This window comes from Cynocephalus volans, chromosome 11 (assembly GCF_027409185.1).
Source record: "Cynocephalus volans isolate mCynVol1 chromosome 11, mCynVol1.pri, whole genome shotgun sequence".
Classification (NCBI taxonomy): domain Eukaryota; kingdom Metazoa; phylum Chordata; class Mammalia; order Dermoptera; family Cynocephalidae; genus Cynocephalus; species Cynocephalus volans.
In genome coordinates this window covers 3,748,651-3,771,489 of record NC_084470.1, presented here as the reverse complement: position 1 = coordinate 3,771,489, position 22,839 = coordinate 3,748,651, and the positions used below count along the sequence as shown (strand labels likewise).

The following is a 22,839-nucleotide window of genomic DNA, read 5'->3' as shown; positions in this document are numbered from 1 at the left end:
GGGTTGTTTAGATCTTGTCTTTCTCTGCTGGTTCTTTGCCTAGATGATCTGTCCAATATTGATAGTGGGGTGTTCAAGTCCCCTGCTATTATGGTATTAGTGTCTATCTCCTTCTTCAGGTCTAATAGAGTTTGCTTTATAAATCTGGCTGCTCTGACATTGGGTTCGTCTATATTTATGATTGTTATGTCTTCTTGATGGAAAAATCCTTTTTTCAGTATGTAGTGCCCCTCTTTATCTCTTATGGTTTTTATTTTAAAGTCTATTTTATCACATATAAGAATAGCTACTCCAGCTCATTTTTCATTTCTGTTTGCATGGTAAATCTTTTTCCATCCTTTCACTCTTAGTCTATGTGTGTCTTTATAGGTGAGGTCGATCTCTTGAAGGCAGCATATTGTTTGGTCCATCTTTTTAATTCAGTGAGTCAGTCTGTGTCTTTTGATTTGGAATTTAATGCTTTTACATCAAGATTTGTTATTGAAAAGTGTTGATTTACTCCTAGCATTTTATTGATTTTTGTTTAGATGTCTTAAGTGTCTTTTGTTCCTTTCTTTCTGATTTACTGTTTGTCTTCTGTATTTGTTGGTTTCTTGGGGTGGTAGATAAACTGTTTTTTTCTCTCTCTCTTCATTGTTGCCATTTTTATTATACTAGTGGGTTTTGATTTTTCTTGAGTTTTTATGGCAGTGGTAGTTATTTTTCAGGAACCAAACCCAGTAGTTCCTTGAGAATTTCTTGTAAGGGTGGTCGTGTGGTAGTGAACTCCCACAGTTTTTATTTGGTTGAGAAATATACTATTTGCCCTTCATTTCAGAAGGATAGCCTTGCAGGGTAGAGGGTTCTTGGCTGGCAATCTCTGTCTTTTAGTATTTTGAATATATCATCCCATTCCTTTCTGGCTTTTAGGGTTTGTGATGAAAAGTCTGATGTTAGTCTGATTGGGGCCCCCTTATAGGTGACTTGACGCTTCTCTCTTGCAGCTTTTAAGATTCTCTCTTTGTCTTTGAGTTTTGCCAATTTGACTATAACATGTCTTGGAGAAGACCTTTTTGGGTTGAATACATTTGGGGATCTTTGAGCTTCCTGAACTTGAAGATCTATGTCTTTTTTTATACCTGGGAAGTTTTCTGCCACTATTTTGCTGAATATGTTTTCAATGCAATCTCCTTTTTCCTCCCCTTCTGGAATACCCATGACTCGGATGTTTGAGTGCTTAAGGTTGTCTGATATCTGTCTTAGATTTTCTTCAATGTTTTTAATTCTTTTTTCTTTCTTTTTTTTTTTTTGTCTGCCTTTGTCATTTCAAACAGCCCATCTTCAAGGTCAGAAGTTCTCTCTTCTGCTTGTTTTAGCCTGCTGGTCAAACACTCTGTTGCGTTTTTTATTTCATTGAATGAATTCTTCAGTTTGGCGAGCTCTGTTACATTCTTTTTCAGGGCATTGATTTCCTTGTACATTTCTTCTTTCAGGTCCTGTATACTTTTCCTCATTTCATTGTGTTGTCTAGCTCAGTTTTTTTGTATCTCATTTAGTTTCCTTAGGATTATCACTCGAAATTCCTCGTCAGTCGTTTCAAGGGCTTCTTGTTTTATAGGAGCTAGAGCTTGAGACTTATTACCCTTTGGTGGTGTACTTTCTTGATTTTTCATATTTCTGGTATCTTTCCTTTGGTGTTTAGTCATTGTAGCAAGGGATTTCACGGTCCACTCGTTTGACACTATCGTCTCATAGGATCCTGCTGGTACTGCCAATTTGGCACGGCTGCCTCAGTGCCTGTGGGCAGAAGGTTCGGGCCTCTGTGGGCCGTGGGGACTGCACTGGGCTGGGATTCCAGCAGCTGTGTCTCCTTTTCCCACATGGGCGCACTAGGACACATGGTCACCACGGGTCTCGGGCCTCTCTGGGGGTACCTCTGTGGTCGGTGTGCACTTACCCAGGCTGGGGGGGGGTCTGGTGGCTGCGACGCCTACCTGCTTTGTCACGCTTGCACCATGGGGTGTGTGGTCACCACAGGTCTCGGGCCCCTACAACCCTGTATTTTAGGAACATAATCAAACTTGTTTTTCTTTTCCATTGAATCTGTGTAATAAATTTGCTCCCTTTATATCGTTCTTCACTATTCTCTTTGAAGAGAAAACTAGACTCGGTTTCATGTGGAGGAGAGAGGGTGGAAGACCGGGCCGTGGTGAAGGAGGGACTAATGTAAGGCACGGGTGACGCCTGCGTGGGGCCCTGGAGCACCGCGTGTCTGCACTGGCCCCACGGCAGGAGTGCTGTGGTGTGTGCTGTGCAGAAGTTGGGGGCACTCCACATCCTGAGCATGGAGCGGGGCCCCGTGAAAACCACGTAGAAGAAGTGTATGTAGCTGGAGGCACGAAGAGGCAGGAAACCAAGGAAGGGAGTACGGTCGTGTGTTGTGGAAATGACTAAGTCGGGCCCCTACTTTCTCTAGGCTCCTCATCAGGAGGGGGTCCAGACAGGGAGAGAAGACGAACGGTGTGTGGGAGCGGGAGAGGAAGTCAGGCAAAGCTGCAGAGGTGATGGGCCTTTAGCAAAGGGCTGGGTTGCGCAGAGTCATTCAAGGGGCTCCATGAAGGGAAAACCAAACGCTGAGCCGGTGGAGACACAATCAAGGGTGATCCGTGTGATAGAAAGGTAGCAGTTCCGACTGACTTCAGCGTTCACCGAAAAGTCGGAGAAAAGTTAGAAATAGTGGAGTAGCGTCAAGTTTGGAAGAGTGTGGTATTCCTTGCTGAAATACTTGTGTTTTAGCCTAACAGCTACCGGTGATTACTCTGAGGTCATCACTTGCAAAGGAAGTCATTCACTAGCACTGAAGGCAAGAAAGGACACGTGCAATGAGGACACTGTGGCACGTCCTCTTGCCTCAAATTCACGTTTACCCAAGTCAGGATTACTTATTTTCAGCCCATTTTAGCCAGCTCCCTAGACCCAGCAAATGCTCCGAGCCCCAGGTCAGGGTGTAGACTAAGGCCCCTTGCATGACACGCACAGTTTTTGCTGGGTCTTTGGTGAGGCACATCCCAGCTGCTCATTAATCTGCCTCTACCCAGCGGAATCCTCGAGTGCCCACATGGCTGGACGGGCAATTATTTACATCCATGCTAAATCTGCTGTATGATAGTCTCTTAATGTGCCACTTCTCAGGATAATTTTCTCGTAGAGCAAGTTTTAACAAGGGCATGCAAAACTGCTGCTTGAATATGCTCTCCTTTGCTCTTCTTTGTGCTAGAGTTTTCCTCTTTCTTAACTTTCCACTATAGCTTCTTGTATTAGGGTTTCCCAGAGACACAGAACCAACAGAAGATATGTGTGTGTGTGTATGTGTGTACATACATATAAAATTACTCATAATAAATCTCATATGTATAAATATATGTATTACCATGAGGAATTTTTTCACACAATTATGGAGGCCGGGAAGTCAGTCCCACGATCTGCCATCTGCAAGCTGGAGACTGAGGAAAGGCAGTGGTGTAATTTAGTCCAGGTCTGGAGGCCTGAGAACCAGGGCAGCTAATGGTGTGATTCCCAGTCCAAGAGCAGGACAAGATGAGATGAGATGTCCCAGCTCAAACAATGAGGCAGGAAAAAGAGCTGAATGACTCTTTCCTCCTCTACCTTTTGTTCTATCTAGGTCTTCAGTGGGTTGAATGATGCCCACCCACATTGGGGAGGGCACCGAGTCCACTGATTCGGAAGCCAATCTCATCCATAAACACCCTGACAGACACACTCCGAAATAATACTTAATCTGGGAACACCTTGGCCCAGTCATGTTGACACATAGAATTAACTGTAGCTCCCTATGTTCCAGCAATACCACCCCCAAAAGCTAGGTATATTGAGCAGGATAAATGTGTGTCACACTCAGTTTTTCATTGCTAACACACCACAAACATGATACTCCTTTCCAAAAAATTAATTTTTTTCCTTTCTTGTTGGACCAAGAAATAGCCATTTCTTAGACCTTTCCAGTGGCTCCAGAAATGATCATTTTGCCAACAGAGGAGGTGTCAAGGATCCAGGTTCTGTCTCTCTGCATGTCCTGGTGGTTTCAACTAGATGACAAAGGAAAAGAGCAGATACAGAAAATATCAACAAGACCATTTTTCATTTGTAAGCAAACTCTCAGGTGTCACTAGCTCACTCTTACCACAAATCTGAATTTACTCGAATTTCTGCATATTTTGTCATTTAGTTAAACATTTCACAAAATGACCTTGAGAATGCTGCTGTATAACTTTCCAGGGGGGCTGCATACCTTCATAATGAGAAGTTAAGTAAATAAGATTTCACCACTAGTTAAACCTTAAGTCAAAGATTTTTTTTTTTTTGGAAGAAAATTTATACACCATTATTTGTATTCTGCACATTCTATGACTATGTTCTATGACACATCCGTATGCTTTTTTATCCATCCAACAGATTAAATCAAAATAATGTCCAGGTATAGAGAGATACCCCCGACCAACTCCAGAAGCTGATACTAGTTAGGTGAATGGATTAGGAAGCCTGCATAGACAGGTTATGTGCTTTTTTATCCAGCCAGCAAAACTGACTGCATAAAATGCCAATCCCTTTCTCAGGAGGCAGTAGGCAGGGCTAATGCAGCACTAATTCTTAAAAGTCCACTGAAATCATATGTACCATATGCGATAGTTTGACCTTCTCTGCAGTGTCATTGTCCTTTCTCATTTACTGGGAAAATGCATATTCTACTTTTGTAAGTTAACTTTTTATAAAAAAGTGAAACTTACATACTTAGAGGTGTTCAAGTCAAACCACCAACCATTCATTTAGCTACGACCTAGATCAAGAAAGAGAGTACAGTACAACCCTCAGAGACCTTCTTGGGTCATCCTCTCCACCCCCAGTTCCTTACCCCTTCCAAGAGAACAATGCCCTTTTTCCATTAGGTGGATTTTGCCTGTTTTGAACTTTAGGTAAACAGAATCCTACTCTCTATTGTGCAGGGCTCCTTTTGCCTAACGTTATGTTTGTTTCAATTCATTTATGTTATTGTGAATATTATTTCAAAACATTCATATTATATATAGCATTTAAAAAAATTCTTTATAGTAAGTATGCTGTTGTATGAATAAACTATAGTTTATTTGTCTCATCTACTGTTGGATGGGCATTTTGGTTGTCTCAAGTGTTTGGCTGTAAAAGTGCTGCTGTGAACACTCATGTACATTTCTTTTGGAGCACATGTTTGCATTTCTGTTTGGTTTATATCTTTGACTAGAATTGCTGTATAATATAGTAAGAATATTTTAGCTTTAATAACTACTGCTAAATGATTTTTCAAAGTTGTTGGGCCCTTTTACACTCCCATTAACAGTGTCTGATGATTTCATTTTGTCCACAGTCTTATCAACACTTAGAATTTTCCATCTTTTCATTTTAGCCATTCTGGTGGATGTTTGAATATAATTCATTGTTATTTATAGTTGCATTTCCTCTTGACCAAAAAAGCTGAGCACCTTTTCATGTGTTCATTGGCCACTTAGATATCCTATTTCATGACGTGCTTATTTACATTTTGCCCATTCTTCTATGGGATTGTCTGTTCTTTACTTATTGACTTGGAGGGGTATTTATATATCATGGATACTAGTTCTTTGTCAGATAATGCTGCAAGATTGCACTAAAAATAAGGTTGCTATTTTTATTGTATCTTTTGATAAGCACAAGTTCTTGAGTTCAGTGTAATCCAATCAATCCTTTTCATTGTGGTTGGTAATTTTTTTCTGTTCTGTTTAAGAAACTTTTGCCCATCTTAAGGTCATGAATACACTCTCCTGTGTTATGTAGAAGCTTTATTGGTTTTACTTCCACATTGAGATCTATAATCCATTTGGAATTGATTTTGCAGATAGTGTGAGGTAGGGAGTCATAATGCATATCTTCCAGATGCATGTCTCATGTACTATCAGCCCAGCACAGGTTATTAATAATCTTTTCCACTGCAGCATCACTTTGTCATAAATACGGTGACTGTGCATGTAGGTCTCTTTCTGGATTCCCTATTCTAGTCCATTGTTCTCTTTTTCTCATCATGTACCAATACCACATTGTCCTAATTGCTGTAGTTTTATAATAAGTCCTTATACTTGGTGGTGCTAAGTCCTCTGAATTTGTCATTTTAGCTAAGTACAGTAGTAATTACTTTGCTATTAAAACTGGCAACAACCAACATTTATCGAGGGCCTATTTTACCTCAGTTAATATGTGAATCACTTTACATTTAATCCTAATGGCAACCGGAGGAGATAGAAGCAACTGTCCTTTTTTTAATGAGGAAATTGAGATCCAGAGGAACTGTCAGGTGGTCAAGGTCACAGTGACGTTAAGTAGTGACTGCAAGATTTGCACCCAGGCCGTCCTGACTACAGAACCTCTGCTCCTTTACGAACACACATGGTGTGCCTGGGATGCTGAATTGGCTGTCTTTTGGTGTTTTGAGTCTGATCTTCAGCCCTAACACTAGTCAGTGTTTTTTTTTTTTTTTCCTTCTCTCCATGTCTTCCAAAAAAAAGAAAAAAAAAAAAACCCATAGGGAATGTGAACAGTGAAGCATTGGATTAGCTACTGTGTCTTTTCAGTGTAACTTTCATACTATTTTTAGGTGTGATAGAGAATAGGAAAGACTATCTATAGCTCTATTAAGCCAGACTTGAGGAGCTGGAGAAGAGCTGAGAAGGTTTGAAGACTCTGATCCCCTCCCCTTAAGCAGCAGGGTGGTAGCTTCTGTGGGCTGAGCCAATCTGCAATAAGGGAACCGCTTTTTGCCTCTCCATCTGCAAAAGGCTCTGAACTGTTAGCATCTTCCTGCACAGCACCACCCTCCAAAATTGAACCATTGAAGAATACCAGGTCTAAAAACAGAAAACTCAAGGTTTTCTAGGTAGGGTAAGATGATTTTTCTGCAAAGATATGAATATACTTTTGCATCTGAGAATTCATAAATACATTATCCAGACTGACCCTAGTAGCACAAATAGTTTTGAACTTCTGTACTGTGAAAACCTGGTAAGATTTTATGACTACTCTGACAGTTTTCCTGCATTAAATGCTTTTGCATGGATATTATTTATCCCCTTTTCCCTGTAATTCATAATTTTATAACAAAACTCCTTGTGTTTCAGGCCCATGCTTACCCCTCTTTCAAAGTACGCCATTTCCAAAGGCTCTTGTTGGTGAAATAGCTCATGATGTCCTGATAAAAATGTATAAATTTGCTCAGTGTCTCCCAAATCCCAAATCTGTGTCCCTCTAGTCATTAGTGAATGGGTTTAAAGTCTCTGTTAGCATAAGAAAGGTCATAGAAAGCATGGAACAGAGCTTTTCAGCATCTCAAATTATATTTATCTTTAGAAAATTCCCATATGAGAGCAAAAAGACATGCATGTGCCTATCATCTTGTCATTCTATCTTTAGTTAAATAATTTTCTTATGTATCGGTCTGCATTAGGTAGTATTAATAGGTTGAAAAGGGTGTAAAAACAACTAACAATTTTCTTATGAAAGAAAGAGTAAATACTAGCTCTTCAAACATTTGCTCAGCCTATCAAATGCAATTCTGAAACTTTAAGACGTTAAACAAAATGTATTATCATCTTATCTATAAAGGAACTAGAAGTATAGGAACTAAGGTTCACTGCAGGTGTAATTTCCAAATTCTGTAATTTTCAATGGCATGAGGGAGTTGAAAATACATTATCTGAGGGGTGTGTGCGTGTATGTGGACAGAATCTAGCCTATCTCATTGACAGGTAACAGACCTGGAGCCCTGGGAGCTGAGATGACCTCCTGAAGGTCATAGGGCAGCTCTAGAACCCATTCTCCACACTCAGCTCTCATCGTTGACTCGCTACACTGCGACAGCCCCTGTCCTCTGAGAGCCCAGTGAGGATTCCTGCCTCATTTCACATTATCCAATGAAAAAATAGGAACAAATCTTCTTTGATGAGCCAAGTGCTTCATAGGTATACAGAATTCTTATTTTTGTTTTTAAAACATAAGTGTGTAGGTTATAGCTGCTTTCAAAGCTGGCCTACTTATAAATGAATTAGATGTCAGCAGCTTAACAGAATTCATTGTACCCTTAGCCCTTAATATTACAGACTTAAAAGACCACTGAGCTGATTCTTTTTTATAAAACAGAATCTCGTTGTGATAAAAATAGTGTACTTAAAAACAGTTTGGTTTTTAAATGTCTTACTATTTTTGTCTCATTGAAAGCTTCTCTCTAAATCTCATCTATAAAATCATTGCCTGCTCATTCAGTTCTCTTTGTTCTCTTCAATGAGTGCAGTTGTTTCCCTTAAACAACAAAAATAAACCTCATCTTCCCTGGTGTTTTTCTTTGTTTAAACCTAAGGACCCCATTCTTGAGACCCAGGCCATCCCTCACAAACTCACATCTACAAGTGGGAAGCCCAGGACAGGGCCCACTTGATGAGCAAGGGGCGCGGTGATCCTGCTGGCCCACACGTGACCAAGCTAATGCTCCTGTGGTCACCGCTCCCATGTAGTCCTCACAGCACACTATGGAGCTTGTGCTGTCATTGTTTTCAGGTGAGAAAAGGGAGGCACAGACAGGTGCAGTGAATGCCTGGGATGTGAACTCTGGCAGTCTAGCTTGCAGTGTCTTTGCGACCTTCCTACCATCATGAACTTGTAGGTGACCATCTTGCTTTTCCGTCCCTTATCTATAAAATAGGAGGAGCAGAAAGCACAGGCAGTGAAAGAAGGAATAAACAAATGGGACTATATCAAACTGAAAAGCTTCTGCACAGCAAAGGAATCAATCAATAGAGTGAAACGACAGCCTACAGAGTGGGAGAAACTTTTGCTAGCATGCATCTGACAAGGGTTTAATATCCGTAGTATACAGGGAACCCAAGCAACTACATAGTAAAAAAAAAACAAATAACCCAAGTAAAAAATGGGCAAAGGAGGTGAATAGACACTTTTCAAAGGAAGACATACAAATAGCCAACAGGTACATGAAAAAATGCTCAACATTACTAGTCATCAGGGAAATGCAAATCAAAACCACATTGAGATACCACCTTACCCCAGTTAGACTCAGTTTTCACATCTGTGAAAAAGACGGTGAATAACAAATGCTGGCGAGGGTGTGGAGAGAAGGAAACACTCCTACACTGTTGGTGGGACTGTAAATTAGTACAACCACTATGGAAAACAGTATGGAGGTTTCTCAGACAACTACAGATAGATCTTCCATACAATCAAGAAATCTCACTTCTGGGTATATACCCAGAGGAATGGAAATCATCATGTCGAAGGGATACCTGCACTCCCATGTTCATTGCAGCTCTGTTTGCAATAGCCAAGATATGGAACCAGCAGAAATGTCCATTGATGGGTGATTGGATAAGGAAACTGTGGTATATCTACACCATAGAATACTACTGTGCCATAAAAAAGAATGAAATTCTGCCATTGCAACAACATGGATAAACCTGGAGAAACTTATGTTGAGTGAAATAAGCAAAGCATAGAAGGATAAATAACGCATGTGCTCACTCATATGTGGGTGCTAAGAGAGAAAGGAAGGCAGGAAAGAAAGACCACAGTGGTGTGTGGGACTTGCAGAGGGAGAGAGCATTCCTTGGGATACAAAGTGGAGTGGGGAGGGAGGGGGGATGGGAGGGAGGTTGGGGATAATTGGGTGAGGGACACGGGTACAAATGCAATTTGTGGTAATGGGCATGCTGCCAGTATGGATCTGGCCTTCACATCTTGGGCACGAAGGTTGACAATCAGCTCTGTATCTCATGAATATTCATAATCAATAAAAAATGGGAGGAGCAAACATATCAGATCATCTGGATGGGCCTCTCCTGCTCAATAATGCTCACTCCTCAATATCTGCATTTTGTAAGTTTTAGAGGAAAAACACTAGTACTTAATACTTTATCCTTGCCTATGATACAGGAACATCCTTAAAATGAGTCGTAAATCCCCAACACATAAAAGTCTTTTCATTGTTTCTGGTGTAAGATGCTGTTTTAGTCTATTTTGTGTTGCTATAACAGAATACCTGGGACTGGGTAATTTATAAAGAAAAGAGGTTTATTTGGCTTACGATTCTGGGATGGCTGCATCTGGCATGGGCCTCAGGCTGCTTCTACTCATGGCAGAAAGTGTCAGGGAGCCGGCGGGTACAAGTAGATCACATGGCAAGAGGAAGCAAGAGAGAGGAAGCAATAGACAGAGAGAAGGTGCCAGGGTCCTTTAAACAATCAGCTCTCACGGGAACTAATAGAGCGAGAACTCACTCATTAATCCCCCCTCCCCCAGGGAGACCATTAATCCATTCATGAGGGACCCGCCCCCCATGACTCAATCAGTTTCCAACACTGCCATAGTGGGGATCAAATTTCCACATTAATTTTGGAGAGGACAAAACATCCAAATTCCATCATACATCAAGGACCACATTGTTCTTGATGTGCTATTTGCCAACAGCTCACGCCATGGGAGGGGACTTACAGAAGCTTAGGACAATGGCAAACCAATCCTTTCATGTGGAGGTTGAAAACACTTGTTCTGGAAATAGAGTGCTTGCTGGCTTTAATTTCTGGTCCTGTCACTGCAGCTTATCTTCACTGTTTCTCAGTTTTCACATCTGTGAAATGGGGTAATAATACTGCTTTTATTGTTGTTGTGGATTCAGAGAGTTTAGGCAGGAAAAGCTCTTCAAAGAGTGCCCAGCATATAGTGTACTCTGACTGTGTGAAATTTCAGCATTTTGGTCTGAACACTTCCATAGGTCTTTGACACAATCAACCAGAATGACTGGTTGATTTTATCACCTCCATATCCACAGGACCCCAAAGAGCACTTACCAAATTCTTCTTGCCTCCTCATCTCCTAGAATTGTTGTAGCCTTTGAGAAGCTATATAGAGTGCAGATAATGATGATACAAATAGTAACTAACAGCCATTGTTTACTAAGACTATACTATGTGCTAGGCACCTTCCCATGCACTTTGTATACATAATTTAATTTGATGCTTACAAACCTCATATGGTAAACAGGTTCAGGAGTTTAACTGTCTAAGGTTATATTGCATGCTAGGGAGCATCAAACTCAATATTTGAATGCAGGTCTGTTTGAATCTAACCATTATGCGATCCTGCCTCCTCATTCCTACTTCTTGCATGACCTCCAGTAACCTTGAATGTGTTCTCTCATGCTAGCATCTGTGTGCTTGCTTGAGTTTCAGTTTCCTTATGAGTAATTACAAGTGTCTAAGAGTGACAGAAAACAGAAAACAGTGCCTTCAACAAATTATGTACAGAGAATTCCCTAAGAGGGCAATTCTAGGTTGGTAAGGTGACTCCACAGTGCCATCAGGAGCTCCAGTCTAGGATGTTGCCTTCATTTTCATGCTGACCAAATGGCTGCAGGAGTTCCAGTCCTCACTCCTGTGTTTCAAACACGAAGAAGTTGAAGTGGAAGGCAGAGGCAGAAGGGGGCAAGCCGGTCAAGTCTTCCCCCCTTCGAAGGTATTTCCTGGAAGCTCTACCCAGCAATTTCTACTCATCTGTCATTGGTAGGGATTGGTTTAATGACCACTATTAGTTACAAGGGAGGCTGCAAATTATATTTTTTTCTAGCTGGGTACATTGTTGTCATGAACAAAATTGGGGTTCTATTAACATGGAACTCAACTTGTGAGTTTCTTGGAATAAATCAAATACGTTCATCCAGTGTGACCCTTCCCCAGTGACTGGCTTCCGTGGGGAAATTTGGTGTGCTGCAGAAGCTGAGAATATCTAGAGAAAGGCAAAAGAGTTGGTAGGAACCAGATAAAATATTTCTTGGGTACTCAGGGGAGCTGTCCAGAGTGCAGCTTGGCCCAGACCCAGTGAAAAGAGAGGTAAGGTTCAGAAGAGGAATGCAAACCTGGTGATCTGACTCTAATTCCACTTGTACCACACACAAGCAAAAGGTGGAAAGCAGAAGAATCCCAGACCCTAAATATATCTTAAGCATTCTTAGTTAAAGTCGTGCCCCTTGTAAGACTGTACTTCATAAATATCTTCTGTGGGTGGAAAGGCAATGACTTGAGATGTGTGCTGGGGGAGGTACCGTAGAGGCGGGGCTACCTGAGAAACAGAATGAGGGAACAGAGTGCCCCGAGCAGTGACAGGCTTGGAGCTGACCTGATTCTGCCTCCTAGCACTACTGCCTGCAAGTCATGTGATCCTGGACAGGTCGCCTAACCTTTCTAAACTTCCTATTTCTAATCTTAGACAAACAAACAAAAAAGAAATTAATAACATCTTTCGTGTGCACTTGTTATAATAAGGGACTGTAATGTGGAGAAAGTCCTCTATCCAATGCCCAGCCTGTGGCTGTGGCTGTGACTGTGGTACTGCTGGTATTGGTACTGCTATCAGATGGCCAGGTGTTCTCAGTCAGCAGGTGCTGCCTGTGCACTTGCTGTGAGTCCCATTGGACTGTGTGTCACGATCTGGGTTTCTGCTGAAGGTGGAATATGGGAGATCTGGGAGAGTGGGTGGAGAATTAATTTTCAAAGCAGCAGCCACAAGGAAATGTCCTTAGCTCTTGATGTCAACTAAGGCAGGAAGCCTGATGCTAGGTCAGTTTGACGGTGGGTTTCGAATGCTCACTTGGGGCCACCTAAGAAAAGCTCACAACAGAAGGTTTCATTTTTCCGTGTTTCACCTTCCTCATATATGCAGTGGGTATGCACATAAGGCCTACCTCCCAGGGCAAATTATTGCAAGGATAGCACCTGCAGGGCCTTTGTCCCATAATATGCTCCCCCAAAACACTGCCTGTTATTAATGATGTAGCTTTCCTCCCTCCTCACCCAAGCAAGAGTGGGGCTTTTGGGTCTCAGTTTTGTTTGGCTATCTTAGCTTTAGTAATCCCATGAAACTTTAACTAGGGCATAAAGTACACATATAATCACACTAGGTCCAAAACGATACTGTATATAATATGATTAATAATGAGTTCTTGGATGGCAATAGTGTTTGAAGGTTCTTTAGTAGACTTGCAGATTTCACTGGCTTGGGTGCTTATGAAGGTGAGACTGACGGCTCGTTGCCCAGCGCAGCCAGCGGGACCGTCCACCCCCGCATCTGTGTTCCAAGTTCGTGAAATAGCTTGTGTCTCAGGCCAAAACTTCACATTTGCCATCTCTCTGCCAGTAGCGCAGGCTGGGGCAGGGTGACTTACATGTTCTTACTGCTAATTGCTGAGATGTGAACAGCCATGATAGGAATTAGGGGAAATCACAGAACAACCCGTGTTCCTGGAAGCCATACACTGGTACAACATTCAGCCATCACCACCACCTCTCTCCACATTTGTGTTAACTTTCATCATTTCCGAAATGCTTTCCTGTGAATTGTGTCATGCGAACCCCTCTGAAGACTAGGGAGAAGGCAGAGGAGATTTCCTTTCCATTTCTAAGTGACTTGTTTGCTCCTGATTGGCATGGGCTGGACTTGAAGCCAAATCTTCTGCCCCCAGGCTCTTTCTACGTGACCGTGCACTGCTGCCAGCCTAGGCCCGTACACTGTCCGAGAATTCCCGCATCTTCACACCAGGTTGCACCTTCAGAAGGAGTGAGCTGTGCAAACACACACCACTTTGCTGCTGTTTTAAACCATTCAGATGTCTGGAATTCACTGGGTACAGTTCACACAGGTGGAGAATAGAAGAGGTTGGCATCTGATAGCTTGTGGTCATGCCAGAGCAGGGCATGTTCCCTTCAGGTTTGCTCAGGGTTCCTTCGCCCTCTGGGGGCTGCTACAGAGGGTTCCCCCTGAGGGGAGTTGCAGCCCATCCACATGGCAGGCACCAGGGCCCTCCCCAAGAACACACAGTCTTGGCCCTAAGCCCCCCTCTTGCCCTTTCACCTCTTCCTCTCCTGGACTTGCAGGGCCTAAAATTCCATCATTCTGCACTTTGAGGCTAATTGGTCTTTAAAGAGATCCCAATTAAAATAGCAATATTTTCACTGTATGTAAAAATATTTATGTTAAAAGAAAAAAAAAAAAAAAACCTTAGGGTACTGTTCGGGGGGGTCACAAAGCCTAGCTCCTCGGGCTCCACAGTGTTCTCATCCATAAGACATAAGCAGCAAGGGGGATTGTAAAGATCGAATGCGGGGTAGTGTGTGCAAAGGCCAGAAAATGTAAGCTTGGCAGAGAGCTGGGATGCCGGGAGGGGCTGGCTGGGGCTCTGGTCTGAGGCGGGGAGAGGTGGCTGGACCTGGAGCCCAGAGGGCTGGGTCTGACCCGAGGCAGCTCTGCAGTGGGGGGGCTCAAGGGCAATCTTGGCCGACTTCGTGGTTTTTTCCAGGACTGGACCAGTTGGGCCTTCCAAGCTGTTTGGGCTGCTTTAACCTCTAGCCATCTGTGCCTGGGAATGCAAAAAAAAAAGAAAAGAAAAGAAAGAAAAAGGGTTAATGGCATCAGATGGTGAATGATCTCAGATGTCCCTGCTAACTGCCATAAGAGGGAAAAGAGCCCCCTAGAGAAATAATCATGAATGCTATTTTCAAAGTTGCAATTAATTCTGTATTCAGGAAAGCTCATCTTCTGCCAATTATTCTGTTAAGAAAGGGGAAGTTAAGGGTGATTGAGGTGCTGTCTCTGAGAAGGCAGATGGAATAGTCTTTACAAGATCAAGAAGGCAGATACAGGTTCATATTCGACACCAGCTTCCATGGAACAAAGCCATTAGGGTCATGTCCTGGGATGGATTAGGAGATGACTTTCTTCAGTCTAAATATGTGCCTCAGGGTAGGTCTGACCATGTGACCTTAAACCTCTAAGTCATATGGCGGTACCCTTTGGCTGCTTTTTCAAAATGTTTTTTCTTGAGCCAAGGATGCCTCCCATTGTCTTTCTTTGGGGAACGGACCTGTGGTTGTATCTCATGATGTGGAACATCCTCCCTTATCTCTCGTCTCTTCCTCCAGCCAGCGAGACCTGCAACGACTTCCACCCGATGTTCTTCACCCACGATAGAGCCTTTGAGGAGTTTTTCTGCATCTGTATCCAGCTCCTGAACAAGACATGGAAAGAGATGAGGGCAACCTCGGAAGACTTCAACAAGGTAAGTGGACCTGAGGTGGAGGCAGGGGCTTCTCGTGTCATCAGAGGGTCTTCACGTTCAGCCCCACTGAGTGATCCTTCAGCTGCGTGCAGAAAGTGGTTGGCAAGGTGGCGCAGAACGTGGAAGACTGCGATCTCAGGTGAGAAAGCTGCCCCTGTATAGACGTGAAGCTGTGTGCTGGTGATGGTCTCATTTCTCTGGGGATGAGCTTGGGGCAGCTTTGTTCCCTTCGTCTAAGCTGGAGCCACCAGCAGAAATGCTTTCTCGGGAAATATTGTCAAGGTGAACTTTTTCCTTTCATAGCATTAGTTTGGGATTCCTTGTCAATAATGCAAGACCGATTAGGGAAGGTGCCTTCCCTCCACCTGTGCAGGAAACTGGCATTGAGTGAACGAGGTCAGGAAAGCCGCTGTGTAGTCCAGCGGTTTCTTTATAGATCATGGATGTGTTGAGATAATCTGCCTCATGCTGTGTCAAAAAGAATTTTTATTAAAATGAAAAATCTCTTTCAGGAAATTGAGGAATTAAGCTTATGTGTAGCATTTCTTGGTTCTCAGTAAGCATTTGATCCTTTGAACTAAGGTTTCCTTTGTTTTTCTATATTATAAGTGCTCTCAAGAGTATGACATGCACATTTCCATTTTTGTGTGAGTGTTGGGTGGAGAGAAGAGAGTTGGCCAACTTAAAGGAAGCAAAAGTACCATCCATGCTTTCAAATATAAGCAAAATCTTTATCCTTAGATAAAGGCCCAATTTACAGTAATGTCATGGCTAATACTAATTGATGGTTGAGAAAGGCATATTTTAGCCTTTAATACTTTTAATTCGCTACTCTGTAGACCCTGGGTATGGTTGGCGCATCACCTGTACTAAGTGACATAACTCACCTGGTACTAGGGGACATAACTGTCTTTGAGAGTCTAAGGGCTGGGGCTCACAGTTGTACTGTGGGGCCTTGGTGGGTTTGCACTTGGTGCATAACACGATATCTGAATTCCAACTGCACGTAGTATTTTTGCTGGTCTTTGCCTCCCTGTCACCTATCTGAGTTTAGACCCCAACCTTCTTTTCCACTGTGTTTCTGGTTTGTGGCAGCTTGATCCCATATTGCTTGAAAAGAAAGGAAACCAGGAAGAGGACCAAGTCAGGTTAGACCCTGACTGTCTCTTTAGCATAGTGGTCTCGCGTGCTCTCACAGCAGACCAATGCCATTTCATTTCAGTCATACCAACCATCTTTCCTTTGCATCGTGGGCCATCTGGTGAGTTCACTGAGGTAAGCCCCAGCAGTCTTCTCCATTGAGAGCATTGATCTGGAAGCACAGCCTAGAGCTTCCACATGTCTGAGCAGGCATGCTCATGAGCAGGCATGATTTGAGAAGGAGAGTGGAGGAAAAAAGCCCATTAATTCTTTGGTGATTGTAACTGCAGCCTCCTAAGTGTCCTTCACTTGATTATGAGAGACTTCGCAATTCAGGTGCAAATCATCCCTAGGAGAGAGGAAAGAAGGAGCAGAGAGGCTTTTGTACAATCAAGCCAAAAATAAGAGTGCTAAATCAATAGTCTTTGAAAGTGGCTAGGGCCACTTTGCCCTGGATCAGTTCAAGTCTCCATGCCCTGCAGTGTGAAAGCCACTGAGTACTAAGCTTTATGTGCTGAGGACGCCTGTTCCTCTAGGAGAGGGCGACCTGACCAGCTATCATGTGTTTTGGTTTCGGGTGTCTGCTTTCTGAGAGATTTCCTTCGTCCTGCTTTTTCTGAATTACGGAATTCTGCATTTTTGTAAATAAAAACATTACAGATATTGTTGTTGATCTGCGCACAGATAAGGTGTATAAAAAAATATTATCAAAGTTCCACAGAGGACTGACTCAGGGATGAGCACTCAGACACTGAAATCTAATAGAAGTTACAGTTTATGACATGAAGCACCAAGAGTACATTGTCAGCAAAGGAAACCAGAGGCCTCAGACCAGAGGAGGTGGGCACGGCTGGCAGAGGGAGGTGAGCGTGGCACTCGGGCCCCTGTAGTTCATCATGGCTGTGTGCTCAATTGCTGCTGATGTCATCCTGCCTGTCCAGGGTGAGTTCCCACCAGGTGACAGCAGCCCCCCAAAGCATCACTTTGAAACTTTTATGAAAATAAAAATATATGGCTGCAAAAACTCTCTTCAGCAAGATCTAAGAGCCAGGTTTGGGGTACAGTTTTTTACTATGGCCCTAAGTGCCATCTTTTTGGATAGATCATAGACTAATGCTCGGTGTCCGATGTATGCTTCCAAGTAGGGACAGCAGTTTATTTCCATCCTGAGAGGCAGAGGGGCCCACCCCACAGACACGTATCCTTTGGGCAAGAGTGGATATCAGAGGAAGATCGGGGATGGGCAGGACAAGGAACTTTAGTTTTCTACATTAAATATTTTTGCCATATTTGATGTTCAGTACTGTGTTTGCCTCACTTTTGCAACCAGAAAAGAATATCAGTTATATACATTTTTATCATGTGTGTATTACTTTCCTATTGCTGCTGTAACAAATTACCCCAGATTTAGCAGTTTAGACAATGCAAACTTATTATCTTACAATTCCATAGTTCAGGAGACAAGATGGGTTTCACTGGGCTAAAACCAAGTGTCCGCAGAACTGTGTTCCTTCCCAGAAGCTGGAGGCGCGACTCCGTCTCCTGGCTGTTTCTGGCTGCCGAGGCCTCCTGCGTTCCTTAGTTCATGCCTCTTTGTCTGTCTTCAAAGCCAGCAATGGCAGGTTCAGTTTTTTTCTCATCTGCCATCATTCTGATCCCTCTTCTGCCTTGGTCTTCTGCCTCTAAGGACCCTTGTGACTGTTAGGTGGGTTTATTAATCTAAATCAATATTAATCTAAATCAATGAAACATGAACAAACAAGCCTTTTGTTTTGCTTTCTGCTGGTAGACATAATACCAATCACAGAGTCAGCTAGTGGCTGCTCAGATACAAATGTAATTATATCTCTTTTCTTTTATGTCCCTGTTCTGCCTCCACAGGCCCTTTTAAAAAGAAAAGCCCTGTGTGAGAGCCTCTAGTACAGTTTGAAGACTGCCTTTTTGATTTTTTTTCTACTGCCTACCTATCAGCCATTGTTCTGCTTTACCTGATAATAAATTGGAAAAGAGAGAAGAGCTGAAATTTACATCACTTTGCTTTTTTATTATTAACTTGGTAGTAGAGGAGTTTGAACTGAGGAACACATGAAGGTTTGGCATTACTGGTTGCTGGAATGTTTTTCTTATTCCCTAAGACTGTCCAAAATCAAATTCATAAATATCTTAAAAGAGCCCAGCATGAGACATTATTTCTTTTGAACTTTCTTGGACACTGTCTCAGGCTCTTGCCACTTTGAACAGATCACGGAAGGCCGATCAGTTGTCAACCCTGAGACCCAGGGCTCTGTGAGGAGGCTTGGCTTTCTGCCTTCTTTATGTCCTTACTGGAGAAGTGGTGCTCTCAATTTAGAGTTTAGATTTGTCTAACAAAGTACCCTCGATTCTGTCAGAGGCAGGAATAGCTTCTGCAACCATCTTGCTAGGGATACCAGTTTATAGGTGCCTAGTGCTTGGTCATTACTGCCACTGCTGGAAGAGCATTTAGGAAGGCAGCTGTCTTCTGCTCTCCAGGGCTTAGGAAGCAGTAGATGGATTTTTTTTTTTATTATTTACATAAGAAAAATAGAGTTGAAGAGTGATTAAAATATTTATGCTTTGAAAAGTGCTTTCTTTCAGTTCCTCAGTATAGCAGTCTGCAGAATAATCCATTGATTCAGGCCATTGAGTTTATATTCTGTGTTTTTGCCCTTTATTACCAATATTTTAAAGCATGCATTATTCATTTTTATGGTCGTTAGAGAAGATCTAAACTGCAGCTGGATACCTCAGCATACAAGTAGCCCCATAATCATTTCACTGAAGCCCTTATTTTTGATCAGGGTAGGAGAGAGGATGCCAGTGATTTGGATACTTCAGGTAAGGGATTCTCATTTAAGGCATGTGTGGCTGATGGCTCCACTTTAAAAATTCTAACAAGGGCATACACATCGAAATATATATCTGTGTGTAGCAGTGTTTTTCAACCTTGGCTGTATGTTAGAATCACCTAGGGGGCTTTTGAAAACTCTATTATCCCAGTGTCCAGTTGTACCAGAGACTCATTAAATCACTGGGGGGGGGGGGATTTGGAGAAGCTATGAATGAATATTTTCATTAAGGGAGATTTGATCACTAAAGGTGATTTGTGTCAATAGAATTTCCGTCATTTGACACATATAAAATGTCGCCAACTAGTATAAATCACATGCATTGATGGAGTAGTCTGTTGGTCTGTATGACCCAGGTTCTAATTCTGGTTCTGCTATTCACGAGCCCCAGGCCTGGGGGGGAAAAAAAAAAGGATACCATCACCCTGTGTTATGATGGTGGGATATTAAGTTGAAGTAATAAATGTAAAATTCCTTTAGGAAGTAAAATGTCATATGCAGTTGTAAAATGTTCTTTTTGTATTTAATAATATAAATTATGTCTATGAAAAATGAGTAAATTGCCCTTTTCAAAAAAAGACCTTTCTTGGCCATTATATTAAAAAAAAAAAAGACAAAGACAAAGAAAAGAAAAGCTGTCTGTGAACCCATTAAGTTCTGAACTGAATTAATAACCCATTTAACTTTGTCAGAAAAGAGACTTTAAGGTGATAATGTCATGGATTTTGGCAGTGCCTTCCTCCACACAACGCTATTGGGTACCCTAGTTTCCCATGTGACATGCCACGGGCAGCAGCTTAGAAATCAGCAGGTCCCACAATTCTTGTGTACTTGGTGGCTAGAGAGAATTTAGGTCTCGGAAGCAACTACCTAGTTGCCCAGACCCTCCAGTAATAGCTACGCCTTTTTAGATACCATGAAAATATTTGTTCATAGCTTTGGTGCTACGTTAGATGCTATCAAAATCAACAATATAAACCAAGATCAGATGGCTTCCAGTTACCAAAATGGAAGAAACTAATGGTTTGAAAAATGTAGTCGCTTCAGAATAGAAGTACTATTTTGAAACTTTATCCATCAGCATAGTAAGCCAAGCACACACGTGACAGAGGTTAGAATCTCAGGCCCGCAGATGAGAAATAAAACAGAAGAGACTGTGCACGGGAGAACCCAGGCCCATTAAACAAAGCTGCAGCTGCCCTGGCCAGGCTATGAGCTTCATCCAAGTCAACAGGAGAAAATATCAATTAGGAAGAACGCGAGAGTAGGACAGAAGGAAACCTCCTAAGAAATTCCCTGGAAGATTGTCCATAGAAAATAAAAACCCACTCATCACATAGAGTGGATTATGGTATAACATGGAAATGGGATTGTGTTTAAAAACTTTCGAGGAAGCAAATACATAAATAAAAAAGGGAAATATGTTCACTCCTCAGACTGCTTACAGCTTACTCACTTGCTGTGCATGCTTTTCAAGGGACAATTATAGATTCAGGATTCCCCCTCCTAGGACAGCTCCACTTCATAGCGGTGCAGACAGCGCTGTGTTGGTTAACCGGGCTGGCCTAGGGAATGAAAGGTGGTCTGTAACTCTCACCATGCATAAACATGAAGCCCCTCGTTTGCATGAGGCAGGTGACTGTAAAATATCTTGGAGCAAGCTGTGAAAGGAGCTTTGTGTGCCGGTGCCCAGGGGAAGCGGGGAGGACTGAGCGTTTTGCATCTTCATTAGGATTCCATCTAGTGCTGCTGTTATTGATCTGAACCCGGGCTGGTGTGGCTAATAACATAGGTGTATGTTTTAATTGAAACATGAATATTTAGGGAGAGGAGAAGTCTTTTAAAGAGCCCTAATGTCGTGCAATGAGTTGTCCATTTTTTCTGCTGACTAGGCCATTAACAAGTATCTATTCAAAAAGCTTTTCATATGTCACAAACATCTTTGGGTTTGTCATGCAGGCAAGCGAACCTCCGCTAGAAGCCAATGTGTTGTGTGAATAGATTTCTTTTTCCATGTCATGTTTCTTGTTGAATAGGTAGCAAATGGTTTCTCGTGTGAGTGCTCTGAGGCTATTCGTTTAAGGTAACGCTACCCTTTTCCATGGAATGTGCCACTTTTTGTCGGACAGCAATCAAAGTGTGTCCCTGACACTCCTAGAGTGACCTTGCTAACTTGTTTTCTTTTCAACAGGCATTTGTTTGAACGGACCCAGTGAGAATACTTTATAAAAGAGATGTATTAGTAACAGGTGACATGCACCCGGCCATGTCAGGGCCCACTGTGGTGGCGAACGCCATTTCTCAATCTCTTTTGCATGATCACCCCCCTCCCCCCGGGAGCTTTTTTAGACATTTTTTTTTTCTGTAATCACCCTCCCCCTGAAGTTATAACTGCAGATAGAGTATATGTCTGTCTATGCAATGTGAGTTTATCCGTGCTTTATACATATAATGTGTAAGGTATTTTTGTTCTTCCAACAACAAATTTCGCCCCCCTAGGGCAGACACCCCCTCCCTCACTGAGAATGCCTAGCGTAGAGGCAAGACCATGGCCGAGAGCCAGCGGGAGGGGCAGGTGGCAGTCCCAGCCTGGCCCCTCACCAGCAGTGTGACCTTGAGCATGTCCTTTAATGCTCACATCCCTTCTCATTTGGGAACTGGTGGTGGCAATAGTAATAATAATGCCCATAGTATTTCCCAGAGTCATTTTGGGGATGAGGCCCTCAAAGGTTCACTGTGCAAATTGCCCTGTACAAATGGGAGGTGCTAATCTCAACAGACAAAACCTAAATTGACAGTAATTTGCACTTGCTCGTGCAGTATAATTGAGCTGCTTTGATTTCCCAAGGTAGTTTTTTCAAATATCTATAAATACAGATTCTCTCATACCTCTGTATGGGGATCCACTGAACTTTGATTTGGCCTCAGAAGGGGATTTGGACCATGGTGGAGACAAATTTCTAAGTGAATAGGGTTTGATTTCCAGTGCTGAGGGTCACTCCTCCCTTCAGCCCACCCACACGCAAACTCACTGGAGGTGTCGGGGGCAGGGGGTTGCTGGGCTCAGGGGGATTCAAAAGCTGGGTCCTCCCTTCCGGCTGGATGCCCCTGTGCAGGGGACTCAGCCCCATCAGCCTCCAAGTCCTCATCTGTGAGGTGGGGATGAGAAAATCACCCATGCTAGGACGGCTCTGCACCCTTAGGTGTCAGGAGATAAGCTGCCTGCTCGGTGCCAGCCTGGAGCCAGCACCAGTCAACAGTAACATAGAGCCTGATTCCAAATGCCTCTGAGAAAGCAAAAGGATCCTTGTGCAGCCCTGATGGCAAACAATTTTCAGAAAAAGTAGACGAGCTTCTCCTTGGATTTAGAGACTAACTTTAGAGAAGGCCCATCTCGGTGTGCGGTCACAGTGGTCCCTGCCTGGGGTCCACACGACTTTTATGACTAACGTAGAGATGACCATAAAGTGGCCTAGGGTGGTATGAATGTGCCCTGCAGCTCCCCCCCGCACACACACACACACACACACACACACACACACACACACACACACACACACACACATTAACAGCCTGGCTGCATCTCCTTATAAAGGGGGAGCATGGGAGGACCCTGAGTCAGACAGAAAGAATTAGATTTTGCTGACCTTGTTCATGTAATTT

General features: G+C 42.8%; 1 protein-coding gene across 3 annotated transcripts in view; it reads left to right on the top strand.

Annotated features, from left to right (window-relative positions):
* ELMO1 (engulfment and cell motility 1) overlaps positions 1-22,839 on the top strand; it is a 549,163-nt gene that overhangs the window by 362,825 nt on the left and 163,499 nt on the right. For all 3 annotated transcript variants that reach the window (XM_063113910.1, XM_063113909.1, XM_063113911.1), the window contains one exon: positions 15,033-15,169. In XM_063113910.1, the coding sequence (XP_062969980.1) occupies positions 15,033-15,169 (137 nt within the window). The remainder of the gene's footprint in view (positions 1-15,032; positions 15,170-22,839) is intronic.